At 37.6% G+C, this 26,090-nt stretch overlaps 5 protein-coding genes and 1 non-coding gene across 6 annotated transcripts in view; 3 read left to right on the forward strand and 3 right to left on the reverse strand.

Moving 5' to 3' along the window:
• Nucleotides 1–12,278, reverse strand: part of LOC104731560 (callose synthase 9) — a 16,618-nt gene extending 4,340 nt beyond the window's left edge. The window contains exons 1-44 of the mRNA XM_010451014.2: nt 12,115–12,278; nt 11,650–11,848; nt 11,351–11,448; nt 10,981–11,135; nt 10,771–10,867; nt 10,509–10,619; nt 10,307–10,432; nt 10,111–10,200; nt 9,745–9,842; nt 9,540–9,657; nt 9,215–9,358; nt 8,586–8,662; nt 8,430–8,508; nt 7,959–8,081; nt 7,603–7,708; nt 7,394–7,517; nt 7,096–7,276; nt 6,957–7,009; nt 6,663–6,723; nt 6,188–6,269; nt 5,825–5,874; nt 5,502–5,588; nt 5,306–5,391; nt 5,157–5,178; nt 4,902–4,996; nt 4,711–4,792; nt 4,426–4,583; nt 4,222–4,342; nt 3,928–4,025; nt 3,734–3,824; nt 3,490–3,650; nt 3,298–3,407; nt 2,986–3,117; nt 2,742–2,810; nt 2,490–2,667; nt 2,244–2,358; nt 1,935–2,054; nt 1,338–1,453; nt 1,177–1,260; nt 981–1,093; nt 811–863; nt 569–745; nt 415–462; nt 140–298 (exon numbers count right to left, since the gene is read on the reverse strand). Of these exons, the coding sequence (XP_010449316.1) occupies nt 140–298; nt 415–462; nt 569–745; nt 811–863; nt 981–1,093; nt 1,177–1,260; nt 1,338–1,453; nt 1,935–2,054; nt 2,244–2,358; nt 2,490–2,667; nt 2,742–2,810; nt 2,986–3,117; nt 3,298–3,407; nt 3,490–3,650; nt 3,734–3,824; nt 3,928–4,025; nt 4,222–4,342; nt 4,426–4,583; nt 4,711–4,792; nt 4,902–4,996; nt 5,157–5,178; nt 5,306–5,391; nt 5,502–5,588; nt 5,825–5,874; nt 6,188–6,269; nt 6,663–6,723; nt 6,957–7,009; nt 7,096–7,276; nt 7,394–7,517; nt 7,603–7,708; nt 7,959–8,081; nt 8,430–8,508; nt 8,586–8,662; nt 9,215–9,358; nt 9,540–9,657; nt 9,745–9,842; nt 10,111–10,200; nt 10,307–10,432; nt 10,509–10,619; nt 10,771–10,867; nt 10,981–11,135; nt 11,351–11,448; nt 11,650–11,845 (4,644 nt within the window). The 5' untranslated portion in view covers nt 11,846–11,848; nt 12,115–12,278. The remainder of the gene's footprint in view (nt 1–139; nt 299–414; nt 463–568; nt 746–810; nt 864–980; nt 1,094–1,176; nt 1,261–1,337; nt 1,454–1,934; nt 2,055–2,243; nt 2,359–2,489; nt 2,668–2,741; nt 2,811–2,985; nt 3,118–3,297; nt 3,408–3,489; nt 3,651–3,733; nt 3,825–3,927; nt 4,026–4,221; nt 4,343–4,425; nt 4,584–4,710; nt 4,793–4,901; nt 4,997–5,156; nt 5,179–5,305; nt 5,392–5,501; nt 5,589–5,824; nt 5,875–6,187; nt 6,270–6,662; nt 6,724–6,956; nt 7,010–7,095; nt 7,277–7,393; nt 7,518–7,602; nt 7,709–7,958; nt 8,082–8,429; nt 8,509–8,585; nt 8,663–9,214; nt 9,359–9,539; nt 9,658–9,744; nt 9,843–10,110; nt 10,201–10,306; nt 10,433–10,508; nt 10,620–10,770; nt 10,868–10,980; nt 11,136–11,350; nt 11,449–11,649; nt 11,849–12,114) is intronic.
• LOC104731651 (ankyrin repeat and SAM domain-containing protein 6-like) lies at nt 12,551–14,724 on the forward strand. The gene is made up of 7 exons (XM_010451208.2): nt 12,551–12,698; nt 12,796–12,949; nt 13,458–13,519; nt 13,625–13,875; nt 14,049–14,123; nt 14,213–14,275; nt 14,450–14,724. The coding sequence occupies exons 2-7, from the start codon at nt 12,834–12,836 to the stop codon at nt 14,492–14,494; spliced, it is 612 nt and encodes a 203-aa protein (XP_010449510.1). The 5' UTR covers nt 12,551–12,698; nt 12,796–12,833; the 3' UTR covers nt 14,495–14,724.
• LOC104731794 (GPI transamidase component PIG-S-like) lies at nt 14,730–18,055 on the reverse strand. The gene is made up of 13 exons (XM_010451307.2): nt 17,877–18,055; nt 17,077–17,776; nt 16,830–16,914; nt 16,658–16,747; nt 16,508–16,581; nt 16,286–16,370; nt 16,106–16,189; nt 15,809–15,939; nt 15,607–15,688; nt 15,452–15,499; nt 15,303–15,375; nt 15,107–15,210; nt 14,730–15,026 (listed from the first exon to the last, which is right to left on the reverse strand). The coding sequence occupies exons 1-13, from the start codon at nt 18,019–18,021 to the stop codon at nt 14,910–14,912; spliced, it is 1,818 nt and encodes a 605-aa protein (XP_010449609.1). The 5' UTR covers nt 18,022–18,055; the 3' UTR covers nt 14,730–14,909.
• On the forward strand, nt 18,141–18,212 carry TRNAK-UUU. Its single transcript has one exon. It is a non-coding gene; the product is annotated as a tRNA-Lys (tRNA).
• LOC104731878 (B-cell receptor-associated protein 31-like) lies at nt 18,316–21,516 on the reverse strand. The gene is made up of 3 exons (XM_010451418.2): nt 21,147–21,516; nt 19,370–19,721; nt 18,316–18,874 (listed from the first exon to the last, which is right to left on the reverse strand). The coding sequence occupies exons 2-3, from the start codon at nt 19,653–19,655 to the stop codon at nt 18,498–18,500; spliced, it is 663 nt and encodes a 220-aa protein (XP_010449720.1). The 5' UTR covers nt 19,656–19,721; nt 21,147–21,516; the 3' UTR covers nt 18,316–18,497.
• Nucleotides 23,142–25,107, forward strand: LOC104731969 (keratin, type I cytoskeletal 9). The gene is made up of 4 exons (XM_010451518.2): nt 23,142–23,275; nt 23,711–24,169; nt 24,563–24,757; nt 24,838–25,107. The coding sequence occupies exons 1-4, from the start codon at nt 23,270–23,272 to the stop codon at nt 24,880–24,882; spliced, it is 705 nt and encodes a 234-aa protein (XP_010449820.1). The 5' UTR covers nt 23,142–23,269; the 3' UTR covers nt 24,883–25,107.

Consider the following 26,090-nt stretch of genomic DNA (forward strand, 5'->3'; position numbering starts at 1 on the left):
TAAACTAGCAATAATACATTATAAGGAAAACATGTGGATGTGTGACCATAAAGCTACTTACAAGCCAATAAAACTATATTGTAGATGAACAAGCTAACTCAGAACACTATGATATGAATAAATGGTGGAGAACCAGTACCTGGAGAAAACCCTGTTCCAAAATAAATCCCAAAACCATTGGCACAGCAGTGAAGACACCAATCTGAAACAGAAACTGAGCATTCAGGGCGGCGCTAAGTGCAGTATCGTCCAGAAGAATAGCTCTTTCACGAATAGTAGCTCCAACTCCAGAAAGCGCCTATAAAACTCAAACACAAGTAGGGTTATAAAGACCTTCACCCAGGATTAATATGCAAGAATAAGTCATACAATAATCATTTATGAAGATGGCACATGCATCGTAACCATGCTTACCAGATATGCCCTCCCATACAAGAAAATATACACAGTAAGGACCGTCAGCTGCAAAAGTCCATGTAAATGTTAATTCATCAATATGATATTCTGGAGTTGACTGCTAAGTATTTACAGGTGTCAACTTGAAAACTATGGTAGAAGAATGACATACCATTGTACAGAAATAGAAGCCCACAGTAGTGAAGTAGAATGACATCATTCTGAAGAAATCCAGGAGCTGTCCAAGTCTGTATACATCCCGACTAAGAACCTGTTCACCATTCCCACCAGCAACCTTTCCTTCAAAGAGGGCTATTTGATTGAGCCCAACATCTCGCCCTTTGCCCACCTGTAAGTAGAAATTAATGGATAGATATTTATCAATTTAATTGTAAAGAGTTAAATAGTACGGACCTGAATATATTCATGATGAGTAACATTCCCTTGACGTAGAGTTGAATTGAAACCTGAAAACCATATCATCATACGTTCAGAACTGTTCGGTGTTTTAAGACAGTAAAAAACGCATGAGTGATGAAATGTGAAATTCTGAATGTAAATGTCAATTATTGAATCGACTTTACCAGCAAAAATATCTTCACTAATATTGATGACCCGAGAGGCCTTGCTGATACCACCACGTGTAATATGAAAAACTCTGTCAAAGACATCTGGATGACCATAATGCATGCGGATCCTAGAATTCAGAAATAATCGAATAAGGATTCCATCCGAGTTTAAGTAATTCAAGGAAGATAAAACTAATTGGTAGTAGCTTACTTTAAGGGTTTCGCCAATACTCGTTGACCTAGAGTTACAAAGCTGGTTTCTTGATTGGACATGAAAGAGGCTAAGGAGGAGACACTGCATATTTGTGCACACAATTATGTAAGGTACTGGTATAAAATAAGTAGGAAGATATATGAATGTCTGAGTCACACCTGCCAGTAAAGACATGTTCCCTAACTCCAAGAATAGTAGGTGGTCGAATTCCATGGTCCCGATCGAATTCCTCCAAAAGATTTCTCATCTTCAAGGCTTCTTCAAAATAATTATCCTAACAAATAAGGAAAAAAAAAAATTAGAACATGATGTTAGATGTTGGGGATGCAATTAGCCCTCGTATAAAAACATAACAAAAGTCAAGCACGCATGCACACATGATAGAAGACTCAGGTACATTCACATGTGATGAGATGTCCAACTCCAAACTCAAATGTAACAGCATGTGCTTTTCAGTAAGGAACCATTCTCTACGTTAGCAATAGAAATTGAAGTCTTCCTACTCAAGATTTATGTGCTTCAAATGATACTGAAGTAAAATTCTACGTGGTGACGCTTTAGGTTTTCTAGTACGAAAAGAGGAAATCTAACTTTCAAACTGTTATTCGTAGTAATCTTTACAAAGCCTATGTATTTCTAATCTACTTGATTGAACTTCCACAGAAACTTAACTATAATGAACCCACACAATATCTCAAAAGAAAGCATTTAAAACAAAAAGATGCCAAGAGAAGAAAGACGAATTGCATATTAACCTGATTCATATCAATAGTTTGGATCGCATTTCCACGAGTAAATACAATGGCGTGGTTTTGATTCTCAGGTTTGCCTTCACCAAGTTTTGGGTCCCCAGGCAACTTAATGGAGTAAATTTCCTGCATAAAGAAAGAACAAAGTGGCTATTCCATATGACAAATGAAAGACCAAAGAGGAAAAGGGGGAAGAAACACAAGTTCCTTTACAGTGCAATATACCCATTGATTAAAGCAAGTTCAAGTGTTTCAAACATTAAGGAAACAAGAGCACTAGTCTTGTGACTGGGTTGACAGATAATAACAGTTTACCTTATCCTTTCCACTGATGTCGGCCTTCACAAGTTTTGAATAATACTCTGTATGAGATTTACCCTCTTTTGGAGTATCAACAACATCGATATAAGCAATGCGAAGAGCTTCATTTCTACAATCGAATGAAAGAGATTACCTCAATAATACAATATATAAAGCAGAATGATAGCAGAAACACCAGACCTGAGATAGAAAACTACATCTCCTTAACCAAGAGAGGAACCAAGAAAAGTGTGTTCTTACCTTTGCATTAGCAATGCAATGTCAACAGCTTCAGGCTTTTGATCTTCTTTCTGTCTTCCATATATTTGGCATGTGACAACATATGTAAACTTTAGATCTGCTTGGGCCCTTGCTTCAGGAGATAACTCAAATCCTTCAGCATCCGTTGCGTCATTGCCAGAAAGTGCGGACTCCTCGTCTGTAATAGTGAGATAGCCTTAAGAAAAAGCTTGGCCAGAAAATGATAATTATAGAAAGCTCTTAGCCTCTTACCTCTACCAGCCTTTCTTTCTAGATAAGACTGAAGCATGAGGGCTTTCCTATAATACATCATCCCGCGAACTGCAGGTATAATGGCAGATAACAAGTACAGAAAAACATTAATAATATATGCAAGGGAACAGCTGAAAAATAAGGGCCGTTCTTGATAGAGATACCAAATATTATTTGCAATGTGAGATCATGAAATGAAGAGTGTATCCCCAAGAAAAGAGGTGTAGTGATTCGTTTACTTTACCTGTTCTAGCTAACGTTTGTCCACGGTAAGAGGCCCAAAATCGAAGTTCAAGAATATCTCGTTCATTATCTAGATCACCTTCTAACGCATTTTCATCCCGTCCTATGCGTGCAAGAAAATTTTTCCACTCATCTGCAACATATTAAATATCGATGAGAAACATTTTAGGCACCTATCTATAATGGTAACGCTATTAAGCACAGGAGCATAGAGAAGCAAGTCAAGTACTAAGAAAAAAAACGTTTTGAGTAAGAAACATAACAAGCTTGACAAGTCACTAAGCTTTTAAAGGAACTCACAAGGCTGATATACCTGGATATATTTTCTGTAGGTAAAACAAGATTGATATTCCATCCTCATTTCTCTTGGTGAGTTCAGCCATGCTGTATAGCACAACCTCGGAATAGTATGGAGTGAAGACACTGACAAAAAGCACGAAAGAAGATAGTAAGGTTGTGAAGAGCTTGCTGGGATAATATGACAAACGTATGGATAACGAAATACCTGAAGGATAACATCTTGCGGACAGACTTGGGTGGTGGCACATCCATGAAAAGAGAATTGGTGAAGAACTGCAATCTACGTCTGGCCTCAAGATTTCTAGGAACATGTGCTGCAGAATCTTTGATAGTAAATAGAGAGTACAGTCTTTTGACGAGAGCTTTCTGCAAATCAAAGACAATTATCAGACTGACAAAAAATTAACTGAGTGCACTAATAGCCTTGACAACAAGAATGATCATCATACCAGCTCAGGGTCTTTAGGCCATTTCAATTTTGTAAAAAGCCGACCTTCATTCCAGGCTTGAGTTAACATGTTCCATGTCTCATAGTGACCCCTACACAGAGCAACATAATTTTGAAAACATATCAAATAAGGAAAAGAAAAGAACGACTGGATTGTTGCATAAAACAAAGCCAAATCATCAACTTTGTATGCACCTCATATTAAAAGTTAATATGTCAAGCCGCATAACATCATAGAGATCTTGAAGTGCTTTGATGGCTCCTTTTGCATGCTCTTCTGTTTCATTTTCTTTCTGTCCATGCAATTGAGTACAATTTAAAATCAAATATATAAAACTATGGCATCCTTCTCCCACTAATAGGTAAGGACGCCTATAATTCGCAATAATCTTACTTTCAGCATCATAAAAATTACTACTTCTATAATTAAGAGCCACTAAATAAAGGGATTTCTGACGGAGAAATAAATAGCAGTGGCAATGCGAATACCAGGATTCCCAAGAGCGCAGTCACTCTTGTGATAACCAGGGAGAGTTTGTTCAACTGAAAATCATGATGTATATTTCTCTCCTTTAAGCTGGCCTGGATATCTTCATAGATTCTCTCCACCCTACAAAATTCACAACAAATATCATCACTCTGTCCATCCAGCAACAATCGTTGCAAGTCATTTTAGGGCCCAAAAATTAATACCACATCCTCCCTTCGGCTTCCAGAGTTTCTGTTAGGACAAGTTTGAGAGTGTAGTAGACTTCCTCAACAGCATACTTCATATAGTCATCCCTTTCAATCCTCTCCACAATCTCCTCTTGTGAATTACTCTCAGCAGCAATCTCTTTGGCCAATAATATCTACAGATTATCAGATAATAGTAGTCACTAGCACGTCCTCATATGGATTTTGTATGCAATGAGGCTAGCCAAATAACACAATAAAACGTCGAATTTAATACAGAAGCAGGTAACGTATCAAACTCACCTTGCTGGAAAGAAGAAAAAGTGGCCACTGAACCAACTGGAGCTTACCAGAATTCTTGGGCATCAGGAGCAACTCCATCTCACTGAAAACGATTCCAGATGAGGGAAAAGAGTAGAAACGAAAATACATAATAGCAGAAGCTCAGAGAATTACGCACACAGCATAATTACTGTAAAACATAAAACACTTACAAATCAGTGACGTAATCTTCCTCTCGTAGACTTTTAATTATTTGGTTCCAAAATGGAGCAAAGTGTGCTGCATCTACTTTGTTCTTATCCACAGCCTTTGAATTGATAATCACATGCAATATGAACAACAATAGTGAGAAGAAAACTAACATGACTCGGCGGGGACAAATTTTTCATGTACACTAATTAGTGATTCATATAATGTAAAACAAGCCAACAGCTACAGAAAAGAGAAGAGGGGGAAAACATCACTACCTGATGAGAAGGATTAGACGTCCTGCACATGATTTTGAATTAGGTAGGCGAAAGAATATGAAACAAGAAGATGTTAATATCTAACAAAGATAAAGGAAGATATCTAGGAAAAATGAAATTCTTAGGTAGCAGATGAAAAGGAACCTCACCGATTGGTAAGAGGAACATGAAGAGCCCTCATAAAGGCCCCAGGAAACTCCTCAAAGAGTTTGTGAATTGCTTCCAAAGATCTTATCTGTGAAAATTGCAAGGAATCATAAGGAACGTAAGGACCTAACCTCTTACAAACTGTGTTCCAACAGTTTTAAATACCTAAACATTGACATTTTGTGTAACCACACTTACCTCTCCCAAACGATCTCTTGCACCAAGCAAGAACCCCAAAAAAGCAGAGGCAATGGTGTAGAATATGTGGATGTCTAAAAGGTATATCTGCGTTAGATGAAAGACAAAGTTACAATACCAAGAGGGAATACTTAACTGTGAACCCCCAGCAGCAACATTCATCCTAATCGTAATAAATATCACCAAAATTGGTGTAATAGTTGTAAACAATATCCTCCTAAAACTGAAGGGATTCTCCATAGACAACAACTTGATTCAGTGATTGCAGACAAAAACTAAAACAACAAAAGTGCCAACCCTCATGTAAAGTCCATTGAACTTACAGCCACCACGGGAGCCCATAAACTGGCAACAGTCAAAGCATTGTAGTTTTCTGCATCCAGGTAAAAATAATATCAGAGTGAGAATCTTAGAACACCAAAAAAAGTTTCAAGGAAAATGATTTCTTCAAGACTATCAGAACACTTATTCACACAAAACCCAATAGTAAAGCTAATAACATCCCTAGTTGGACCTTGCTGATATTTTGTGTACAGTTTTGATATCCTATGCTGCAAACAAGCATAGGTGTACGATTCCAGAAAGAACTAACATAATACACCACAATCACAATCCATTAAGCATTGTTCTTGAAAAACGCCAGGTCTATGGTCAATTTAAACAAAAACTACAAATTCCGTACTTACTTCTTGATACAAAATCATGCCAGGAGTACGGAATATTGTTCTGCTTTACTATAATCCTTGTGGGGCCAACGAGCGGCTCAATCTGCAAATTCATCAGCATGAGAAAAATAAGTAATCCGAGTCGCACTTTAACTGCCAGACAAAGCATATTGCCATGTTTATCGAACAATTACTTCAGGATGTGACTACAAGAGATCACAATAAAGAGTAATATCCGTCAATTGTCAGATGAATATGATTCTTTCAGTTAAAAAAATATATTTGATGCCTGCATGCATAAATTTACGTCCAACTCTAAGAGTACACAGGAGAACTTGAGCTAGAATCTATACTGAATATAAAAGAAGATTCTTGATTAACACAGAGAAGAAACACTACATATGGTAGTATTTTATCCGTGTAACATACATAAACAAAATCACAATCTTCAGTACTACTGTCAACATGTTACAATTTTTAAGCTAGAAATACCAACCTGAAGAAAGTACGCAAATGAAAACTTTGCAGATAGAACGACAAGCCAAAATAGCAAGTACCTGTGTTGTATGATTGGGTCAGTTAGTTCTTTACAAATTTTTAAAAAAAAAAACATACCATATGAAAAGAAGTATGTTGGTATCATTTAAACAAATATATCTGCTGCTTTTCCCACACCAGTACCAAAAATACAGTTTAACAATCATTAAAGATTATTGGAATAGATTATCTTAGAAATCTAAAGAAAACAGATAACTAAAAATAAGTAAATGAAAATAGGTGAAGAAACTACTTTATAAAATCAGATGTCCTTTCATACATGCCACGGCCAACATAATGTCTCTCCTGAAAGAAACAAGTAAGCATCAGAGATTAGAAGATATTTAGAAATTTCAAGTTTTACAAACGAAAGAGAAACATGAGGTTCAAACCTGGCGCATCCACTTAAAGAATCGAATCACAGGCCACCGGTCACATTTATTAGCAATGTTGTGACAAGTTGGGAAACGCATCAGGATGCTAAAAAAGAACTGAACACCACCATAGATGGCTATGACGATCACATAAATCTTAAATATCGCTGAGTCAATATTTGGTTCTTTAAGTGCTCTCCTGGACACACAAAAAAAGTATCAAACAAAAGAATGCAAAAGTTACGCCAAAAATAAAGGAACATAGCACACAGAAAATGAGAGCTGAAGAAGGTAAAAGAAAAGAATATTAACATACACATAGAGGAAAGATATGAAGATGGAAGCAGCGCCAAACCAAATGAAACGAAGAAAAATGCGAGAAACAGCCAGACGTCTTGTTGTGGAATAGGCACCATACATCATGATAACATCCAGAACACCTATTAACATTAAACGTATGCTTATTCTTCACTACTTCATAACAATAAATAAAGATAAACTAAAGTGTATGAGTTCAAGACTGACTCTCAGAAAACTTCATAACTACGAAAGTTGGACCCAGGCTGAGGATTTCACGTAAAGTCTTGCTGGAAGTAAGGTCATCTTTATTGAACGCAATAATGGCTAATGCCTGTAACGAATGTTGTCAGAGTATTAGTAGGAGAACCTTTTTTCGATAAGATATAAGTAATACTACCAAAAAGATTTCATGAACAGGTTAAACCATTTGTCTTGAGCAGATAACACAAGTTCACAACTATAAAACAACAGTCCCAGAAAAAAAACAGGCTACCAAGGATAGGCGTTGACTATAAATTCTTCTGAGGAATATCGACAGAGAGCATAACAAGTAAACGGAACCCTGAGACGGGCTTACAAACCTGAAACATCATAGCAAGGAATATCCATAACCGATGGAAACTGTGATAGAGATGCAAAAATGTCCTGTGCTCAACAAAGGAAGTTTTTCCTCGATGTTTTGCCCTGCCGGTTTTAAGCTCATACTGCAAGGATAAAACCAGTATATTCAACATCAGATACACCTATGGGAAAAAAGAGGAAGCTGTATCTAGATTTTAAACTATAAAGATAAGGACCTAACATCAAATTCTCTAAATAAAATCAAATAAAAAACCGGGAACCTACTTAGCGTCAAGGAAAGTAAATGAGTACTACAGCGAGACCATACGTCATCTAACTTCAATACAACTTTTAAACATGCTCTAGGAGCTGACTTATAGACATTTTCAAATTGCCATCTCAAAGGTAAACGAATGCTACATGCATTAAGAAGCAACAAAACCAATATGAAAACAAAATCTTTATTAAAATATACAAGGGGCATTGCAGACCTTTTTTCTCGGGATAGGTTTCTGAAAAAAAGATGAACTGGTACGCCACGGCCAACCAAGCTCAAAGGAGTGAAGCGACCTTGAAAATAAAAATTGTAAGCAACCCAGCAGAGGCAATGAAAAATCACCCAAAAGACAAAGATATTAAGTATTTACCAAAAATATTCATTGAAATCATCATAGTTTCTCCAAGCTGAATGAGGTGCTCGGCCATTGTCATTGTTAAAAGCTTCCTGCACATACACCATTAGATAACAGTACAAGTCTATGCATGATTATTACATCAAAATCAAAAACACAATTTACAAAATGAATATTTATAGATAAGAAAGCACGATAAAAACAGCATTCTGTTTTGAGATACGATATTGGAATAAAATACCACCAACCAACAAAGATTATATCAACAAATATACAGGATATGAAACGTATGTCTAACATTTTGAATTGTGAATGCAGCGAAACCCATAAAGAAATACCAAATGGCAAAAAAACAAAATTGCCCGTTGGTACAACAAATTTATTGACCAAGAGATCCATGCCTATCCAATCAACTAATTCAATCATTAGTCTACATACTACTGTTTACTAACAAAGATGATTAGGCAAAGTCTTTCCATCTATGAAAAGCAAAATATTCTCGCGCTACAGTCCACGGTGTACGTTTGTCTATTACGAAGCAGCAAAGTATCATCACGGAAGATACTTCTTATATAACATGAAGAGAGCAGAGAGAGGGAAAATCCGATGAAGTCTAGGGTGAAAGAATCTTTCAGAGAACATACCGCTGAAACCACTCCATATAGCGGAGCAATGACATGATCAAGGAATGATACACCATCATCAGAGCCATGACTTTCGGCTGGCATACAACTCTCAGCTGGGCGAGCAACCTGCTGGCGCAAGATCTCATCCATTTCTCTAACCATCTGTAGAAAATAATCGGCATGAGCACAAAGGACAAACGAACAACATTTAGTGACAAAAATGAAACAGTAGCAAGTCAGAGCGGTAGGTAGTTAGGAGATTTCATTCATCTTAAAACAGCAATGAAGGGACACTAGAAACCCATTAACATAAGGAGAAAATAAGCAGTCAGCATAAACTCACATGGTGAAATATGTAGCACAAACATTCTGGAAGAAACCGTATGTTGGCAGCTTCTCCCCAAATCAGGAAGTACAAAGAGAGGAACAGCAGTTTCTTCTCTCCACTGATGGCTTCTAAACTGCATCTTACAAAATGTTTGCAATGAGTATGCAAGAGTGGTAATCTGGTAGCAGGGAAAATAGAGAAGGGAGAGAGGATAATTTACTTGCTCCAAGCAGGTTGAATACAGAGGTAATCACACCACTTAATGTAGTTTTCCAAGGACTTCAAGAACACCTTATGCACTGCAGCGTCATCCAGTTTCTGAGCACAAGAGAACAAAAAATTTCACCAGATCTTAAAATTCAACTCATTGCCTTCTAAATAAAGAGGCAGACAAGCTTGGAACATGTGCAGTGCACAATTACCACGCATAAAGTTTCTAGAATGAACACAAAAATAATTGATATTAAGTTTCATAAACTTGAAGTTTTTGCTATAGTCATAAACCCAAGATCACAAATGATAACGTCGTATCCACAAGCTTTTTCAGCAAATAATCATATGAAATTGAAATAACTTTGGGACTTACGGGTTCTGTTTCTTCAGGAATATTAAGACGGGATTGCTCATTAGCCAGAAGAAGAACTATATGTTCACGCTGATTCGAGACACTGTCTTTCTGAGGTCATAAAAATTGATATATTAGAAAATGAAAAACCAAAGAAAAGAGAAAAAGCCTTCATGTGCGCTATGAAGCTGGATAAGCTCTTTTCGGATATACAAACCTGAAACCCAAATATATAGTGGAGAAAATCAAGCATATCAGCATTCCTTGTGGCGGGAATGGGGAAATCTGCAGGCAATTTTGGCAAGCCTGGAAAATACTTCAATGCTGCAACTGCCGCTTGAACCTGCTCACATTTTTTTGTCATCAAGCAAGACAAGCTACATAACATGCATGAAAGTACAGTATAGAAAATAACTCACCTCAGGGAAAGCCGTAGTGGCATTTGTAGTGACAGGAGCATCAAGAGGAATAATGTTATAAGCAATTGTGTCTTCACTCATAGCAGCATCTGAGTCAATAACATGCTTAAGCTGTAGAGGTACAAAACAAGTATTTGTAAGTTGAATAGGTATGTAATTGCATCGACTTGTTTTGGAGTTACATTCTCATCCTCACAAATCCCCTATTCAGTTCAACAAATGTAAGAATGAAATGAGAGGTGTTCAAAGAAATCTACACCACCTCTTCAGGAATCTCTTTTGCCAGTTGCTCCAACACACTTCCCAGAACTTTAAGGGTGGCAAAAACTCTTTTCCTTTTTACTGTTTTCCGCTCCAGCCTGAAAGCCAATATCAAACCGTAAGGACAGCAATTAAGATGTCTGAGTTAAGTTTGGCGTTCAACAACCATAGTAAAAACATAAAATTGAACGATTATGATTTATGTACATACTCGTCAGTGAAAGCCCCCGACTCACGAAGCTGCTTTTCCTCCTCCTTCAGCTTGTCAACATTGTTCTTTTGTCTGTACAACCTGTAGAATTCTTGTAGTCGGAGAATATCCTGACTTCGGTCTATGGTCCCAACCTCTCTTTTTGCTAATTTTTGCTACAATTAACCAAGAGAGTACAAAGCATTTAGATGAAAAAACCATCGGTTAATCACATTAAGAAAATCCAACGAAGTCGATATCATAATATACTAGCAATGCATTTTCAAGTGTCCAAAAAAACAGAAAAGTCCAAATTATCTACCACACATTGATCGTCTAATACAATGACACTACAAACATATTTAGTGAACTGTAGAGAAGAGAAACATACCTTAATAACTGACATCAATCCAGTTTTGAATTGTAGAACACCTCTGCCCTCGCTATTAGGATCAAGATTTTGTGCAAGTGAGTAACCATGCTCACACACTGCAGTAAAACAATTGTCAAGAAGATTAAAAAAACAGTGGAATAGCACAGAGGGAAGCNATTCGGACAAGTGACCTAGGTGGTGCAACTGATAATGCAAAAAAAAAAAACGACCGTAAGTTCTAGAGAAGAAGATACGAAACAAAAGAAAAAAAAATAGAGAAAATTTTAGGGATCCTGAATCTGAGCTCGTCGCGTCGCAANTAGCAATGTTGGGATCCTCATCCTGGATCTCATCTGCAGCTCTCAGGATAGCATCTATGTCTCTATTGTTTGCCAGTGACGAAGGGACATAGTTAACAATACTGCCCTGTTGAGCACCTACAACTCCTCCTACTCTGTCTCTTTGTAACGCGGCATTTACTAGCTTCTCCCACAATTCCTCAGCTCGTGACATTTTCTACAAACCAAAAAAAACATCAGATAACTCAGCAGCTTACACACTAACGGAAAACCCTACAAGTGCAAACATAAACATGTAGAAATCGAGGAATACACAAAAAATTCTAACCAACGAAACAAAAAAAAACAAAAAAAATAGAGAAAATTTTAGGGATCCTGAATCTGAGCTTGTCGCGTCGCAGCTTCATAAGATTAAAACTAGTAAACAACAAAGAAAAGGGATAAAACCCACACACACACAAAAAAATCAAACGGAGGATTTACCTAATCAGATGACTGAAACCCTAGATATGGAGTCCAACCAGGATTGAATCACTCATAGAGAAGAAACGGAGAGAATTAGCGAAGAAACTAGCGCTTTTCTGTGTTTAGTTTCAAAACTTTTTCAATTTGAGGGATTTTTTTTTTAGTTTTTAATCTAATAAGAAGACCATTACAGGAAAGGAATCGATGTTTATTTAAAAAAAAAGGAAAAAAAAAAAAGTGATCCTGACACAACACAGAAGGAAAAAAAAAAAAAAAAAAAGAAAAAAAAAGCGAACCGCGTGTTGAAAAATAAAAGGAAATAAACTTAACCGCGTTTTCAATGAAAAATTGAACCGCAAAGTCTTTTGAATTGCCGGATTAAACCGGTTTGTCCTGATTCTCGACCCGACCCGACCCGACCTATTTCACTTGATTGGGATTGTTAATTTTGCCCAAATTCTCTAAAACGTAGTAAGTAAGATCCTCGTGAGAAGGCCAAAGGCGTCCGTCGTGTGCAAAATCCGCAGTTTTTTTTTGCCCTTTTTCACATTAATGGATTGTTTCTGTTAAAGAGCTCCTCTATTTTCTCTGTGATTTTCTGGGTAGAGATTTCTAGGGTTTCTATTTGCATCTCTAACCTTCGGAGCTGCTAAATAGTCTAAAGGACATTTCTCGTCTTTTTGGGTTTTCCTGATTTAGGGTTAGGACAATTTTCAATCCAAGGAAGATAAAAAAAGATGTATGCTGATAAATTGGAGGCTGAGTCTGGTAGCAGGAAGGTGGTTAAGGATCGTATCAATGGTGGCTCTTCTGGCAACATCTCTACTCGCCTCCGACAAGTCACTGGCAAAAGGTTCTAATTTCTCTCCTCCTTATAAATTTTTGTCGAGATTTTAGCTTGTTTTCCCCGACGATTCTTAGCTGGTACTTGGTGTTGAGATATAGCTTACATTATAATCTTCCTTCTTGAGTTTGCTCTATGAATTAGAGTATGGGTTCCGCTCATTTGGTTAGGTTGGTAGGACTTCCTCTGATTCTATGATTTTAGCATTTTTTAACTGTTAGTTTCAAACAACTTCACTGATTTTTCAATGGAATCAGCTTTATGAGCTACTCTATTTTGAGTCCCTACCTGCATAGATGTTATTCATCTAAATATTATTATTGTGTTTCGTGATTTTTTTTGGTACTTTGATTTTTGGTGATTTTATAAGGGTTCTAAGCAATTGATTTGAATCTTTATCTGATGAACTTTGTTTGCTTTTGCGTTGGAGGATGGTTTATATTCAGCTCGTTCTTTAGTCTTCATTGTTAATTACATGTCAGTTTAATCACACGTTTCTCCTTCCTCATGCTTTCAGGCAAAGGCAGGACGACAAATGGGAGCATGATCTTTTCAGTAGTGACAAACCTCAACTTTCAAGTATGTTTTTTCCTCTCTCACCTGTTCTTTCCAGTTGAATATTTAAGTATGAAAAAAAAGTATTTCTTTATGGTTGTTGATTCTCTGTCTGATGGCTTATTAAAGCTCGCAGAGTTGATCCTAGAGATCTTCGTTTGAAGCTCCAAAAGAGACAGCATGGGTCTCAAAGTGGGCGAGAAGCCGGTTCAGGCGTGCGTGATTTACGGGAAAAGCTCTCTGGGACAATGAATCAACCAAAAAACATTGACCCGCCAAAATCTAAAGTGGAGGCTGCTAGACCAAGCATGAAGAGCGTAGCGACTGAAACAGAGACTAGAAAAACTTCCAATCAAGCTACCAGGAAGAAATCACAGCAGGCAATATGATTCACTTTTCTTCAACTATTTTTTCCATCACTACTTTATTCCTTGGGAGAAACCATTCTTCTGACCGGTGCGAACATATAGTTAGATAAAATAGCTTATGATGCCTCTTCCCTTGTATACATGCCATCCACTATTGTCTCTTAGCTTGTCTTCTTTTGTTTCAGGCTGATGCATCGGTTGATAGCTTTCTGGAATCATTGGGTCTCGAGAAATATTCAACTGCTTTTCAAGTGGAAGAAGTATGCAATGTCTTCTATCAAGATGATATTTATGTCTGTGTTATGGTTGACACATAAATAACGTTCTTATCCTTCTTGGTATTTCACAGGTTGATATGGATGCTCTCATGCATATGACAGATGATGACCTCAAGGCTATGCTCATACCAATGGTAAGCTTCATATTCAGCTGCCACACAACATTTACTATCACACACAACACGTTATATACTATCTTCAAATTTTGAATGAACGATATTTTCTCAGTTTGTTTGATCTGTAACACTCTCAATTTCTTACTGAGGAAGTTTTTAGGCTCTTTTTCACAAGCTGTGTTTTCATTGTAGGGTCCGAGGAAGAAGATACTTCTTGCTTTGGGATCTAAACGCTAAGAGCTTAGTGACTTCTACATGATGGTTTGAAGCTCAGCTGAATGGTCTCCTGGAGTTGTTAAATTAAGAATTGTCAGAAGTGATTCCGGATTTGGCTCTCTTTTTCTTGATTTTATTTTGCCCTTTTTAAGAGCTTAGAATTGTCGGTTAGACATCTGTAATCGTAAACATGGTGAAAGATACACTGTTTGATTGCACCACTTTTGATGACGAAAATGCCTCAAGATAAACACAATGACAAAAAAGCCACAACAATGACAAAAATTGTATTCAAGGATACAAAATTTAAGTTACAGGAAATACGTAGTAAGCTAAGGGATTCTATGCCGGCTTCTCAATGCAATATTGTTATCATAATTTGTATTCAAGGATAAAAAATTCAAGTTACAGGGAATATGTAGTAAGCTAAAGGATTCTATGCCGTCTTCTTTCTGGTTAGCCATGTCAAGTACTTTGCCTTCTCTTGTCTGTATCCCTTCCATTCTCGTAATGCTGCAAAGACAATGTGTGCTACCACGGGCAGGAAGAATGGCTATCCAAGAAAGTATATTCATATGAGTCTCAGAGAAACAAGAAGATGCTAATAACAGTAGTAGAGACAAGGAATCTTACCGAATACACTGCAAAGCAATGTTCATAAGAGAAGTAGCTGACGGACATAATAGATGGATGGAAAAAGGCATTCTCGGCTAGGGACCTTGCTTCCCTGGATGAACCTTTACGGCACACAAAACCGCAATATCTTGTTACATTCACATATACTAAGGTCGAACAATATTATTTTGAATATAGGTCAAGCGTAACATACTGGCTGAAGAACTGTATCCTCCCAAAGAAGCATTAGACTGAGCCAACTTTGCTGCTTTCAGAGAATATTTCACCTGGATTGGGGGAACACAATGGAATGATTAGAACAGAAAAAGGTTTCTAGAGAAGGGTACTATTTGAGAAACATACTTGTTCTCCAATTTCATCCTTGATAATCATCCTAGGGAGTGACCGAACCTGCAAGTGCCAAGTGATTAGAATTAGCAAAAGTTGAAATGGAAACACCACGATGCAGCAGAGCGTGCTATAAGCCTATAACTAGGCATGAGGAGTTAATAACACACCAATCTAGAGAGAGAACCGAGGGTTGTTGAACAAGAATGGAGATTGAAGCATGTATGCTTCCGTGACAAGACATCCAATTCCCTGCAATGATACAGCAGTAAAGACAACACCCATCAATATTCCTCATTAGCATCCAGTGCTTTACTTTAAAACCTTGTCGATCCATAAGCTCACATCAATTTTAGGTTTATGAATTCTTACCACTCTGTGAAGCCTCTTTCACTAGGCAAAATCTTGTAAGTGCCTAATCCACTGGTATAAATGGCTTCAGACTTAAAGCCAAATAGTTGTCGAAATTGTCCCAAGAAAATTTCAACAATCTGCTCGAGATCCTGTTTCAAAAAAGTGCAAAAATCAATGATGATACTTCATTGATCTTCCAATGCTCTGCAGATACTCGATGGAAAGTAACTATGAAACCTAAAAAGTGAGTATGAAAATACCAACCAATATATAACTGGTATAAAGCATATTATGACTATGAAAAGTGAACCGAACCTGAGGCGATATCGTGTTCCTACTAGGGCTTTCAGAGTCCTTATCACAATTTTCCGGGTTCCAAACAATAACGCCGCCCCACATCTATCGAACAAATTGACAAGATGCCATTGTTTTCATAAAGAACGTCTACCAACAGATTAGGAGAAGGAAAGAAAATGTTGATGTGTGGAGACTAACCGGCGATATGAAGCCATTTGTTTTAGATATCTCCCCATTTGGCAACTGTAGAAGAAGAGGGCACTCTTTTCCAGATGGAATATATCTGACAATATGATGAAGATCATAGAGTTGAGATATTTCTGTGCAAACATGTCTGCTCACTTATCAGGAAACAAGTATAGTATTGTCACAGTATCATGCAGCATAATAAGCAATGATGGGCAGAGTAAAATAATATACACCACAAATTGCAGTATTTTGGACCGTCCACTGGCACCAGCAGAAGTATCCAAGTGCCACTCGTTCGAATTCACCTGGCAGAACCATTTAAGAAGATCTTTTAAACAATCAGTTAAATTAGTCATGGAGTTTGAGAGAAAGAGTACATACGAAAAAGGGAAGATCACTGGTCCTAAAGATGTAGCTCTGAAGTTTTTCATCCCAAGATGAAAACGAAGACTTTGGTGTATGATACAAAACCTAAAGACAGAAGAAGACATAAAACAGTAGCTCGGGAGAATAGCAAAGATGCCAAATATTTGGGTCTCGTGGTAAATGCTACCTGACTTTCGACACTTATATTAGCTATAGGAGCTAAGGCCTTAGTCACCGGAGCCAACAATGCGTCGTCTATCCTCTGAAAGTCCCTGTCAACATAATGCACAAACAACGCAAAAGAAACAGTAAACATGAAATGCTAAGGCTGAACCAAATGTTATAATGGCAGTGCAAACTTTTCGAAATATGCTTCAGGTGTATATACAAATCCAAAAAAAAATGGTGAGACGGCATAACTCTTGGATCATTACCAATCGTAGACCCAATCACGTGGATTGGAATTTAATAGACTGAAGGAAAGAACAATCTTCCCATCTGATCCCACAGGCATAAACTCCCCATGGATTGACTCTTCATCTCTTCCACCATTCATAAACACCTTAACGAAAATCTCAGAAACTCTAGCTACAATGTCACCATAACTCTCTTCTAATCCACTCCCCACAACCCACGCATGCCTTCTCTTTCCCACCACAGCCTTTATTACCTCATCTTCACCATTGGCATTCTCTTTATTCACCACAACAACACTGTACGTTTTCCCACTGTTCTCAGAACAGCCACTGAACACATCATTCAGTGACTCATCCACTGTATCATCCAATCCAACACCAAACTCATTTCTTTTGATCACTCCACAACGATAAGAGCACATGGAAGGATTGTAAGCAAGTGTTTCTGAGCACTGGTCAGCTTGGTTTTGAACGGTGACAGAGATGGAGAAATTGCAAGAACCACATTGTGAACTTTGATGGGTCAACTGATTTATACCATCTTGTATCTGAGATCTTAATTTATCCGGATCCTTCGATTCGAAACCGACAAATACGGCGTGGAAATTGCAAGGGAATTGCAAAGGCGTCGACTCAATTTGATCGGAGAGCGAGTCTATATCGTGGAACGGTAACGGAGAGCGATATATTTCAACTGACTTCCAAAGAAAAGGTACACCTGAAACCTCCGAAATTGGGAAAGAGGTAAAGCAAAAGGAAACAAGAGATCTAATAATAGTCGGAGCTTAAGGGATGATGAAGAAGACCAAAACTAATACCTAAAAGGAAAGAAAAAAGCACAGAGGTGGTGATGAAGAGACGCTTCAATCCAGGTTTTGTGGAACGCATAGTCTTCGGGTCAAACTCCGGCGCGATTCCCGAAGTGTCTGTCGTCGGATTCAGACGATCGGAGGTTTCTTCCATCGGCTTCCCCAGAGAGTTGAAGATGCCACAATACTTCTTGCTCTACTACTCTCGCGTCGATTTTGTTAGTTCGTAGTATTTGAGAGTTTTATATCTTAATTATGAAGAATTGTTCAATAGCCGTCTTAGCTCAGTGGTAGAGCGCGTGGCTTTTAACCACGTGGCCGTGGGTTCGATCCCCACAGACGGCGTTTTAATTTCTTTTTTTCTGTTTTGGCTCCTCTGATGGTTCTTTACACAGCTTATTATGTGGTCAATCATCAAATCAACAATGCTTATTGTTTAGACTTAAGATGGCTTCGTGCTGATATAATTAATTTCCGTAAAATTTCAACATTTGAAAGACAAGCATCAATGGGAAACCAAGAGAGATTACATTGCCTTCAAGCTAGACAAAGAGTGAGAAAGTGAGCTTACTGAAACCAAAAAAAAATAAATGTTACAAGAAATCCTCAGATTAAGAATCTTAAATCAGTTCAGGGTTTTTTGGTTCCAACCAAAATCTGGGTTTGGAGATTCTGGTTGTCTTCTAGCAATCTGTCATACTCCAACAGTAGCTCTGAAGACTGCTTTTGAAGAGCTGTAACATGAGCTTCAGCTGTTTCGAGCTTCGTTTCTTTCTCTTTGGCTTCCTTCTCTGCTTTCTTCAGATTCTCTGAAACACATGACAGTTTCTCTTTCAGCTGCTTGAATTCCTTGGATGCCTTCTCTTCTTTCTCTTTCAGTTCAGTTCTCTCCTTTCTAAGTTGATCGAGTTCTCCTTTTGATGACCCGTCATTGCTTCTTAAAGTGATTAGCTTTCCGAGGTAATGATGTGTCCTGTCAATAATGAAGCCGAAAAAGAGCACTACACCTGGCAAGATCATATGAGGTCGAAGGGTTATACAATTTCAGAAAGAGTTTCACTACTCTTTTCAATCCACAGGAAGATTCCAAATTTGGTGAACATCATCACAGACAAGCACAATTATGCAACCACTAGAATGAAAACAATCATCAAGATATGTACCGCACAAATCAGTTACCAACAGATTGTTCCATAGATCTCACGGGTAGATACCAACAGATTGTTCTTAGTTTCCCAATTCACAAAAATGTTAGCTTTGTTTGCTTCTATTCATAACATCCTCAAGTTATATAACTTATAAGATGTTAGATGTTGCATCAGCCTTATTATTCAAGCCAAATCAGCAGAAAGTAACTAATAACAACTAAGCTAGGAGAAAGAGCTAAAGTGGAGATTATAATTTTGGGTACAGGGGAAGAAGATAACAGAGTTTGCCCCAATTTTCTATCTAGAACATAGCATCTACACTGAGACTCATTCAAACAAAATAAAGAAACTGACCCATAAGAGAAGCCTCGAGCAAGTGTGTTCTCCAGAGGACTTGATCCATAGGAGACATTGTCCCGAGTTTCGCACCCTTGTTCTGGATCTTGATTATATTCATGAGATTCGAGAGGAAGATCACAAACATGGTTCCGGCGATGGTTTTCACAGTGGCTGGAGCTTTCCCCAATTTAAGCTGGTCTAAGCTCTTCATTACAAGCTCCCTTAAAGGACCAATCTTAACTAGTAGTAAGAAAGCAATCGCACCTTCTGCGAACAGAACCAGGAATAGTAACTGAATCATGTCTCTGATTCCGACCAAAAGGTAAAGTTTGTGCCTTTTATCAAAACTCACGCCCAATGTAAAAACCCTAAATTCTCTTCCTCTATAACTCTTCCGAGCATCAAAATTTCGAGCTGAAAACAAAAACCCAGATCGGAAAAACACTAAAACGAAAACAAATTTTTGAAGACTCTCCAAAATTGAGTAGCTTTTACGCGATATCAGCGGCTAAACCGTTTGGTACCACCAAGAAACCATGAAACAGAGAGGAGTATGCGGAGAACAAAAAAAACTCTGGGAATTGAAGAAGACGATTGGTTTCGCAGCAAGAAACACGGCAGAGTGTTTTAAGTGTTAACAGCGAGAGTTCATTTTAGTACAAAAGTATGTTTTGCTTTAGAGGTCGATGTTTGTGACATAAACTTGCGATTACCGTGGTCCGTGACCAGTCAAAAAGTGTAATCGTACAATGCTAACTGTGTGACTATCTTGGAGAAGACTAATTCGCTTTTCATAAGTTCATAACCGCATTACCATTATATGGTAGATTCAAGCAATAGAAGCGGAGTGGATATAATGGTTTTTCAATGGTATTAAACTATCAATGATTTTGCTTTTGCATATACCACCACGTTTGATTACTAGTTATGGAGGTTTAGAGTGTGTAACAAGACCTCACCATGCCAACCTCTTCTTATACAACGCACTTATTTTCTATTCCCTTTTTTTCTTTTTACAAAATACCTAATAACTATTTCAATAATCCGAAACAAGTGGTTATAATTTGATGGACCAATTGCTAAAGTCAAAACTCGAAACATTATAATACTTGGTGGTTGCAAGTTGGGCATAAACCTTTAGGCATAATAATATAGACAGTCATTGAACTTGTCGTACATCCATCCGGCCACCATTGAATTTTATTATTTTATATATGTCTTGTGGTAATTAATTAGCTTAGATACTTTATATAACGAAATACAATAGTTGCAGTTGTAAGCATGTTGGAAATTCATTCACCAGCAGACCTTTTTTATTTTTTATCAAATCAAAAATATAGTTCATTTTACAGCTTATTCGGCAACAGTTTGTCACACACACAAAAAAACAAAAAAAAACCCTCTATGAACAAACAAACAGATTAACTTACAAAAATAAATCAATATTCTATAATGTCTTAGATTTAATTAAAAACATCCAATTATTAAAATAATGTTTTTTTACCTATTAATTTTTAATTATTAGAAGCCCTAGTATTAGGGATGGAGGTGCTCCTATGGGACACGGTTAAACCACGTCACGCCGTAAGGTTTTGAAGGAGTCAATGTAGAAGACTTTGAGAGAAGAAACGGAGACATTCAAACTTTACAGACTAACACCAATCGTCAACGCCACTTTTTATATATCTATTACTACCTCTCTCTCTCTCTTTTATCCCTCATGTTCAGAGTTCAGACCTAGCTAGCCATTGTTGAAGCCTTTCTTCATTTCTCGTTTTAGATCAATNAAAACCCTAAATTCTCTTCCTCTATAACTCTTCTGGGCATCAAAATTTCGAGCTGAAAAAAAAAAAAAAACCAGATCGGAAAACACTAAAAACGAAAACAAATTTTGGACTCTCCAAAATTGAGTAGCTTTTACGCGATATCAGCGGTTAAATCGTTGGTACCACCAAGAAATCATGAAACAGAGAGGAGTTTGCGGAGAATAAAAGAAGACTCTGGGGATTGAAGAAGACGATTGGTTTCGCAGTAAGAAACTCGGCAGAGTGTTTTAAGTGTTACAGCGAGTTCATATGTACAGTACAAAAGTATGTTTTGGTTAGAGGTCAATGTTTGCGACATAAACTTGCGATTACCGTGGTCCGTGAGTCCATGACCAGTCAAAAAAGTGTAATCGTACAATGCTAAACTGTGTGACTATCTTTTTTTTTCTTTTGACAAAATTGTGTGACTATCTTGGAGAAGACTAATTCGCTTTCTTGATATATGTAAGCTTCTCATAAGTTCATAACCGCATTATCATTATATGGTAGGTTCAAGCAAAGAAGCGGAGTGGTTTTAATGGTATTAAACTATCAATGATTTTGCATATACCACCACGTTTGATTACTAGTAGTCGAGGTTTAGAGTGTGTAACAACTGTGTGTGTAAGTGTAACAAGACCTCACCGTGCCAACCTCTTCTTCTATTCCCGTCTTTCTTTTTACATTAATACCTAATAACTATTTCAAAAATCCGAAACAAGTGGTTATAATTTGAAGGGCCAATTGCTAAAGTCAAAACTCAAAACATTTTAAAAGTTGGTGGTTACAAGTTGGGTATAACCTTTAGGCATAATATATAGAGACAGTAATTGAACTCGTCGTACATCCATCCACCGTTGAATTTTATATATGTCTTGTGGTAATTAATTAGCTAGATGCTTTTTTTTTTTCAACCTAACTATAATTAATTAAAATAAAACTCCTAATTTGGTACTCAACAATAACTTTCTAGACGAATGAGCTAAACAATCAGCATTCCCATTGGACTCTCGTGAGATCTTGGAAAGAGAAAAAAGAGGGAAGAAAACACAAAGAGCCTAGAACTCATCAAGGAGCGTAGAGAAAGTCGGTCACTCCTCCGGGTCTTGCACCATCGCTACTAGTTCTGCACAATCTGTTTCGAACCGCTGATAATCCAGGCCTCTAGAATGAATACACTCCATAGCCCAAAGTAATGCCGCAAGCTCCGAATGAAGAGGAGACGAACTACGCGTTGGCATCTTGCACCCAAAACTAAGGTCCGATTTTCACCATACACCACACCACCATCCCAATCCTGAATTTCGCTTTGTAGATTTCCAAGAACCATCAACCTGGCAACGGGTTAACGGTTCATGAGTAAACAAAGGATCCGGTGGAACATGATCGATCCTTGAACTTACTTGGGCTTCCTCCCACAACAACTGTTCCCTTAAAGCCTGATTAATAATATCTAAAGGATCTGATTGTAAACATTGAAAGACCTTCTTATTCATATCCTTCCATAAGCACCAAACAATCCACTGTAATGAAATATGCTAGATGCTTATATAACGAAATACAATAGTTGCAGTTGTAAGCATGTTGGCAATTCATTCACCAGCAAACCTTTTTTTATTTTTTCATCAAATCAAAAATATAGTTCATTTTAGAGCTTATTCGGCAACAGTTGTCAAAAAAAAACTCCATAAACAGACAAAAACAGATTAACTTATAAAAATAAATCAATATCCTAATAGTAAAATTGTATTATTCCAACATCATTACTCAGTTATGATGTTTTTAGTGTTGAAACGTTCGTGTAGTTTCGGTTTTATTAGTAAATCTGAAAAATGAAAATCTCTCTCATTGGCAACCCTTATGGGACGCGGTTAAACCACGTCACGCCGTAAGGTTTTGAAGGAGTCAATGTAGAAGACTTTGAGAGAAGAAACGGAGACATTCAAACTTTACAGACTAACACCAATCGTCAACGCCACTTTTTATATATCTATTACTACTTCTCTCTCTCTCGCTCTCTCTCTCTTTTATCCCTCTTGTTCAGAGTTCAGACCTAGCTAGCCATTGTTGAAGCCTTTCTTCATTCCTCGTTTTAGATCGATCAAGAAATATGGCAGTAAGTTGGAAACCCTCTTTTTGTATATACTCCGTCTCGTTTGTTCTCATCTCCAATCTTTAGATCTCAAAAATGTTTATGACGAAACCATCATAGACGTACGTTGTTCGGAAATTTAACTTATCGATCCTATTTTGTCTGGTCTTTTCACAATCACAATGATTGTTTATATGAGTGGCTTAGTCACATCAGAACAGAGACCTGTGTTTTGTTTCAAATCAGTTGACTTTCCTATGTATTTTGTCTTCTTAATTCAACTTGTCCTAGTGTGTGATGGAAAGCTTGAGCTTAGCTAGCTCTCATAGTTCTGATTAGTTTCACTCACATACATGTCGATTTCTTGCAATCCAAGTTTGATATTTGAAGTCATTAGACTCCTAATTAATTTTGACCAGTTTGTCTAAAACATTTTCATTGTTGAATGATTGATTGCAGAACCGTCCACACGTTCCAAAGTTTGGGGACTGGAACAACCAAGACCAACCATTCACGGTCGTCTTCGACAACGCAAGGACGAACAAACGACAAGACTTGTACGAATCTATTGAGAAACCAGAGACCATACCTCAAGAGCAAGCTCCTCCTCCTCCTCAGCCTGCTCGTAGAAATCAACGACCAGAGCCACCAAAACCGGTTAAGGGAGACACACCGAGAGCACCTATACCAGCCGATAAAAACAACAGAGTCAGAGCTCCCCCGGCGGATCAACTATACGGAGGCGGGGGACTCTATGGAAGCGGAGGAGGGGGCGGAAGCGGACACAAGGCCGGAAGTGGAGGCGGAGGTGGACTATATGGAGGTTATGGAGGTGGATCAGTCGGAAACCAGCGGCAGCCACCAGCTCCTCGTCCAGCGCCGCCTAAACAAAATGTTAAAGGCGGCAACAACGGAAGGGTATGAACACAAAGAAACTATGAACTTGGATCATACATTAATATGTTTACTCATATATTGAAGTATCAAATGTTTTTGATTTTTGTTTAGTTGTAGTACTAGTAGTAGTAGACGTAGAAATTGTTGTTTGAAGAGTCATAATTATATAGTCCCAGATATAGATATTAATGTAATTAGTTTGCTTATTTAGCATTACTTGATATGGTGANAGAATTTGAATGGTTCATTTGTGTTGCACTATCATGTCTTATATAATTGCGAGAATACAGTAAGTGTATTTCTTTGTTCACTTTGGTTAGTGTGATGGTATGAATACAGGTGCCAATACTAGATCCACAAGGCGTCGCTCTGATCAAACTAGTGCTGACTCGGCTGAGCNTTGATGATATATAGGGAGCGACAACGATTCCGCCATTCCCAGGATCAGTGGGTGCAGGGGAGAACATGAGTTACACACACATTTTCGACCAAGTCAAAGAAGAGAGAAAAGAAGCTGGCAGATCATACGGTGGAACAGCCGGCAACACTCCTTCTCGCCCCATCAACGGTCAACGTGAATCTCCCGCACCATCTTCCTCCTCCTCCAAGGTAAGTTATCTAAAGTGCAATGACATACTATATTTTTTGTTATATCGTTCCATCGTTAACGTGAAAATTGGATTGTATAGGTTGTCTGCTGCTTTCCATGGGGTCGAAAGGGAACCAAATATTGAAGAAAATGTACATATTTATGAATTGAAGAACTTACCTCAGATTCTTGAATATATCATTTTTTTTTTTTGTGTAACAAAAGGATTGAAGTTTTTGGAGACAACGATGGAGCTTCTATAACTCCTTTTTTTTTTTTTTTAATAACTAAATTTGATTCTCAAGTAAAAATGGTAGTGTGTTTGTGTTGTGTAACTGAATTTTTGTAATGAAAAAATTGGTTTATTAAATTGTACTATTAGACAAAATATTTGCATATGAAATCAATGTGTTATATTATACTTCATATCTGCTAAGAAAGCCAACGGGCCTTGGTCATATCAAGAGGTCTAGTAAACGAAACTAGTTTGAGTCGTCGTGTGAATTAAATAGTATTGGTAACTAGCAAGTACCAACAAATCAAAATAAGTCTTTTTATCTTACCAAAAAAATAAAAAGAAGAGTCTTTAAACAACACGACGACTGCACGGTTGAGGCATGTAAATTAGTATGGAGAGAGTACTAATCATGGGATTTGATATAGTGGACTCAACCCACACAACATACAAAAAAGTGTAACGGTGTCAAATCTCATATCCAAAGTAGTGAGTAATCCTTTCCGCTGTATACTAAATCCTTTTGAAGCCTCTCGTTTCTCTCATTCTTCTCTCCAATTCTGCTTCATCGTCGACAGCTTCCTCTCTCTTCAAAGGTACAAACTTTGAATTTCTCTGCCCTAATTTGTACAATCTCTCATGGTTCTCTATCTTTGGATCTGGCGATTGAGTTCTCTGTTTGATTTTTTTTTGTTTGTTTGTTTGGTTGTTTCCTCGTGGGTTTCCATTTCCACTGTCACTGGGTAGATCTTCAACACAGATGTATACTTTACCGCCTTACTGGATATTTTCAAGTTTGAATTTTTTCTTAAGTTCCGTTAAGCCAATTTTGATAAAAAAAATCTTACCTTTTTGCTTGAGTTCTTCTAATTCATGGGGAAGGCTTATGTAATGTGACTAAATCTTTGAATATTTTTGTTGCTGAGAAGTTAATCTTTGTCCTTTGAGCTGAACTTGAGAGTACCTTAATTCAGTAGTGACTCGTATTGTTTGTGACTGAAACTTTGAAGGTTTTGGCTTAACTCACAGTCGGAGTATGACTTCTCGGGTGGTGAGGACTAATATGAGGCTTCGAAGGAGGGATGGTGTGAATGGGACTCAAAGCGAACACCAGGGAG

Source organism: Camelina sativa, chromosome 1, assembly GCF_000633955.1.
Source record: "Camelina sativa cultivar DH55 chromosome 1, Cs, whole genome shotgun sequence".
Taxonomy (NCBI): Eukaryota; Viridiplantae; Streptophyta; class Magnoliopsida; order Brassicales; family Brassicaceae; genus Camelina; species Camelina sativa.

Bases quoted from the DNA above. Each gene is read 5' to 3' on its own strand.
- LOC104731878 (XM_010451418.2), bottom strand. From the start codon at position 19,655: ATGATTCAGTTACTATTCCTGGTTCTGTTCGCAGAAGGTGCGATTGCT. The intron at 18,875-19,369 runs GTCAGTTTCTTT...TGATCTTGCCAG, and splicing joins GCTCGAGGCTTCTCTTATGG to GTGTAGTGCTCTTTTTCGGC.
- LOC104731969 (XM_010451518.2), top strand. The intron at 24,170-24,562 runs GTATGAACACAA...GATGATATATAG, and splicing joins AAGGCGGCAACAACGGAAGG to GGAGCGACAACGATTCCGCC. The intron at 24,758-24,837 runs GTAAGTTATCTA...TGGATTGTATAG, and splicing joins CATCTTCCTCCTCCTCCAAG to GTTGTCTGCTGCTTTCCATG.
- LOC104731794 (XM_010451307.2), bottom strand. From the start codon at position 18,021: ATGGAAGAAACCTCCGATCGTCTGAATCCGACGACAGACACTTCGGGA. The intron at 17,777-17,876 runs GTATTAGTTTTG...CGGAGGTTTCAG, and splicing joins GCTTTTTTCTTTCCTTTTAG to GTGTACCTTTTCTTTGGAAG. The intron at 16,371-16,507 runs GTATATTATTTT...TCATATTGTCAG, and splicing joins AAAATACTGCAATTTGTGGT to ATATATTCCATCTGGAAAAG.
- LOC104731651 (XM_010451208.2), top strand. From the start codon at position 12,834: ATGTATGCTGATAAATTGGAGGCTGAGTCTGGTAGCAGGAAGGTGGTT. The intron at 12,950-13,457 runs GTTCTAATTTCT...TCATGCTTTCAG, and splicing joins CGACAAGTCACTGGCAAAAG to GCAAAGGCAGGACGACAAAT. The intron at 14,276-14,449 runs GTAAGCTTCATA...TTTTCATTGTAG, and splicing joins AGGCTATGCTCATACCAATG to GGTCCGAGGAAGAAGATACT.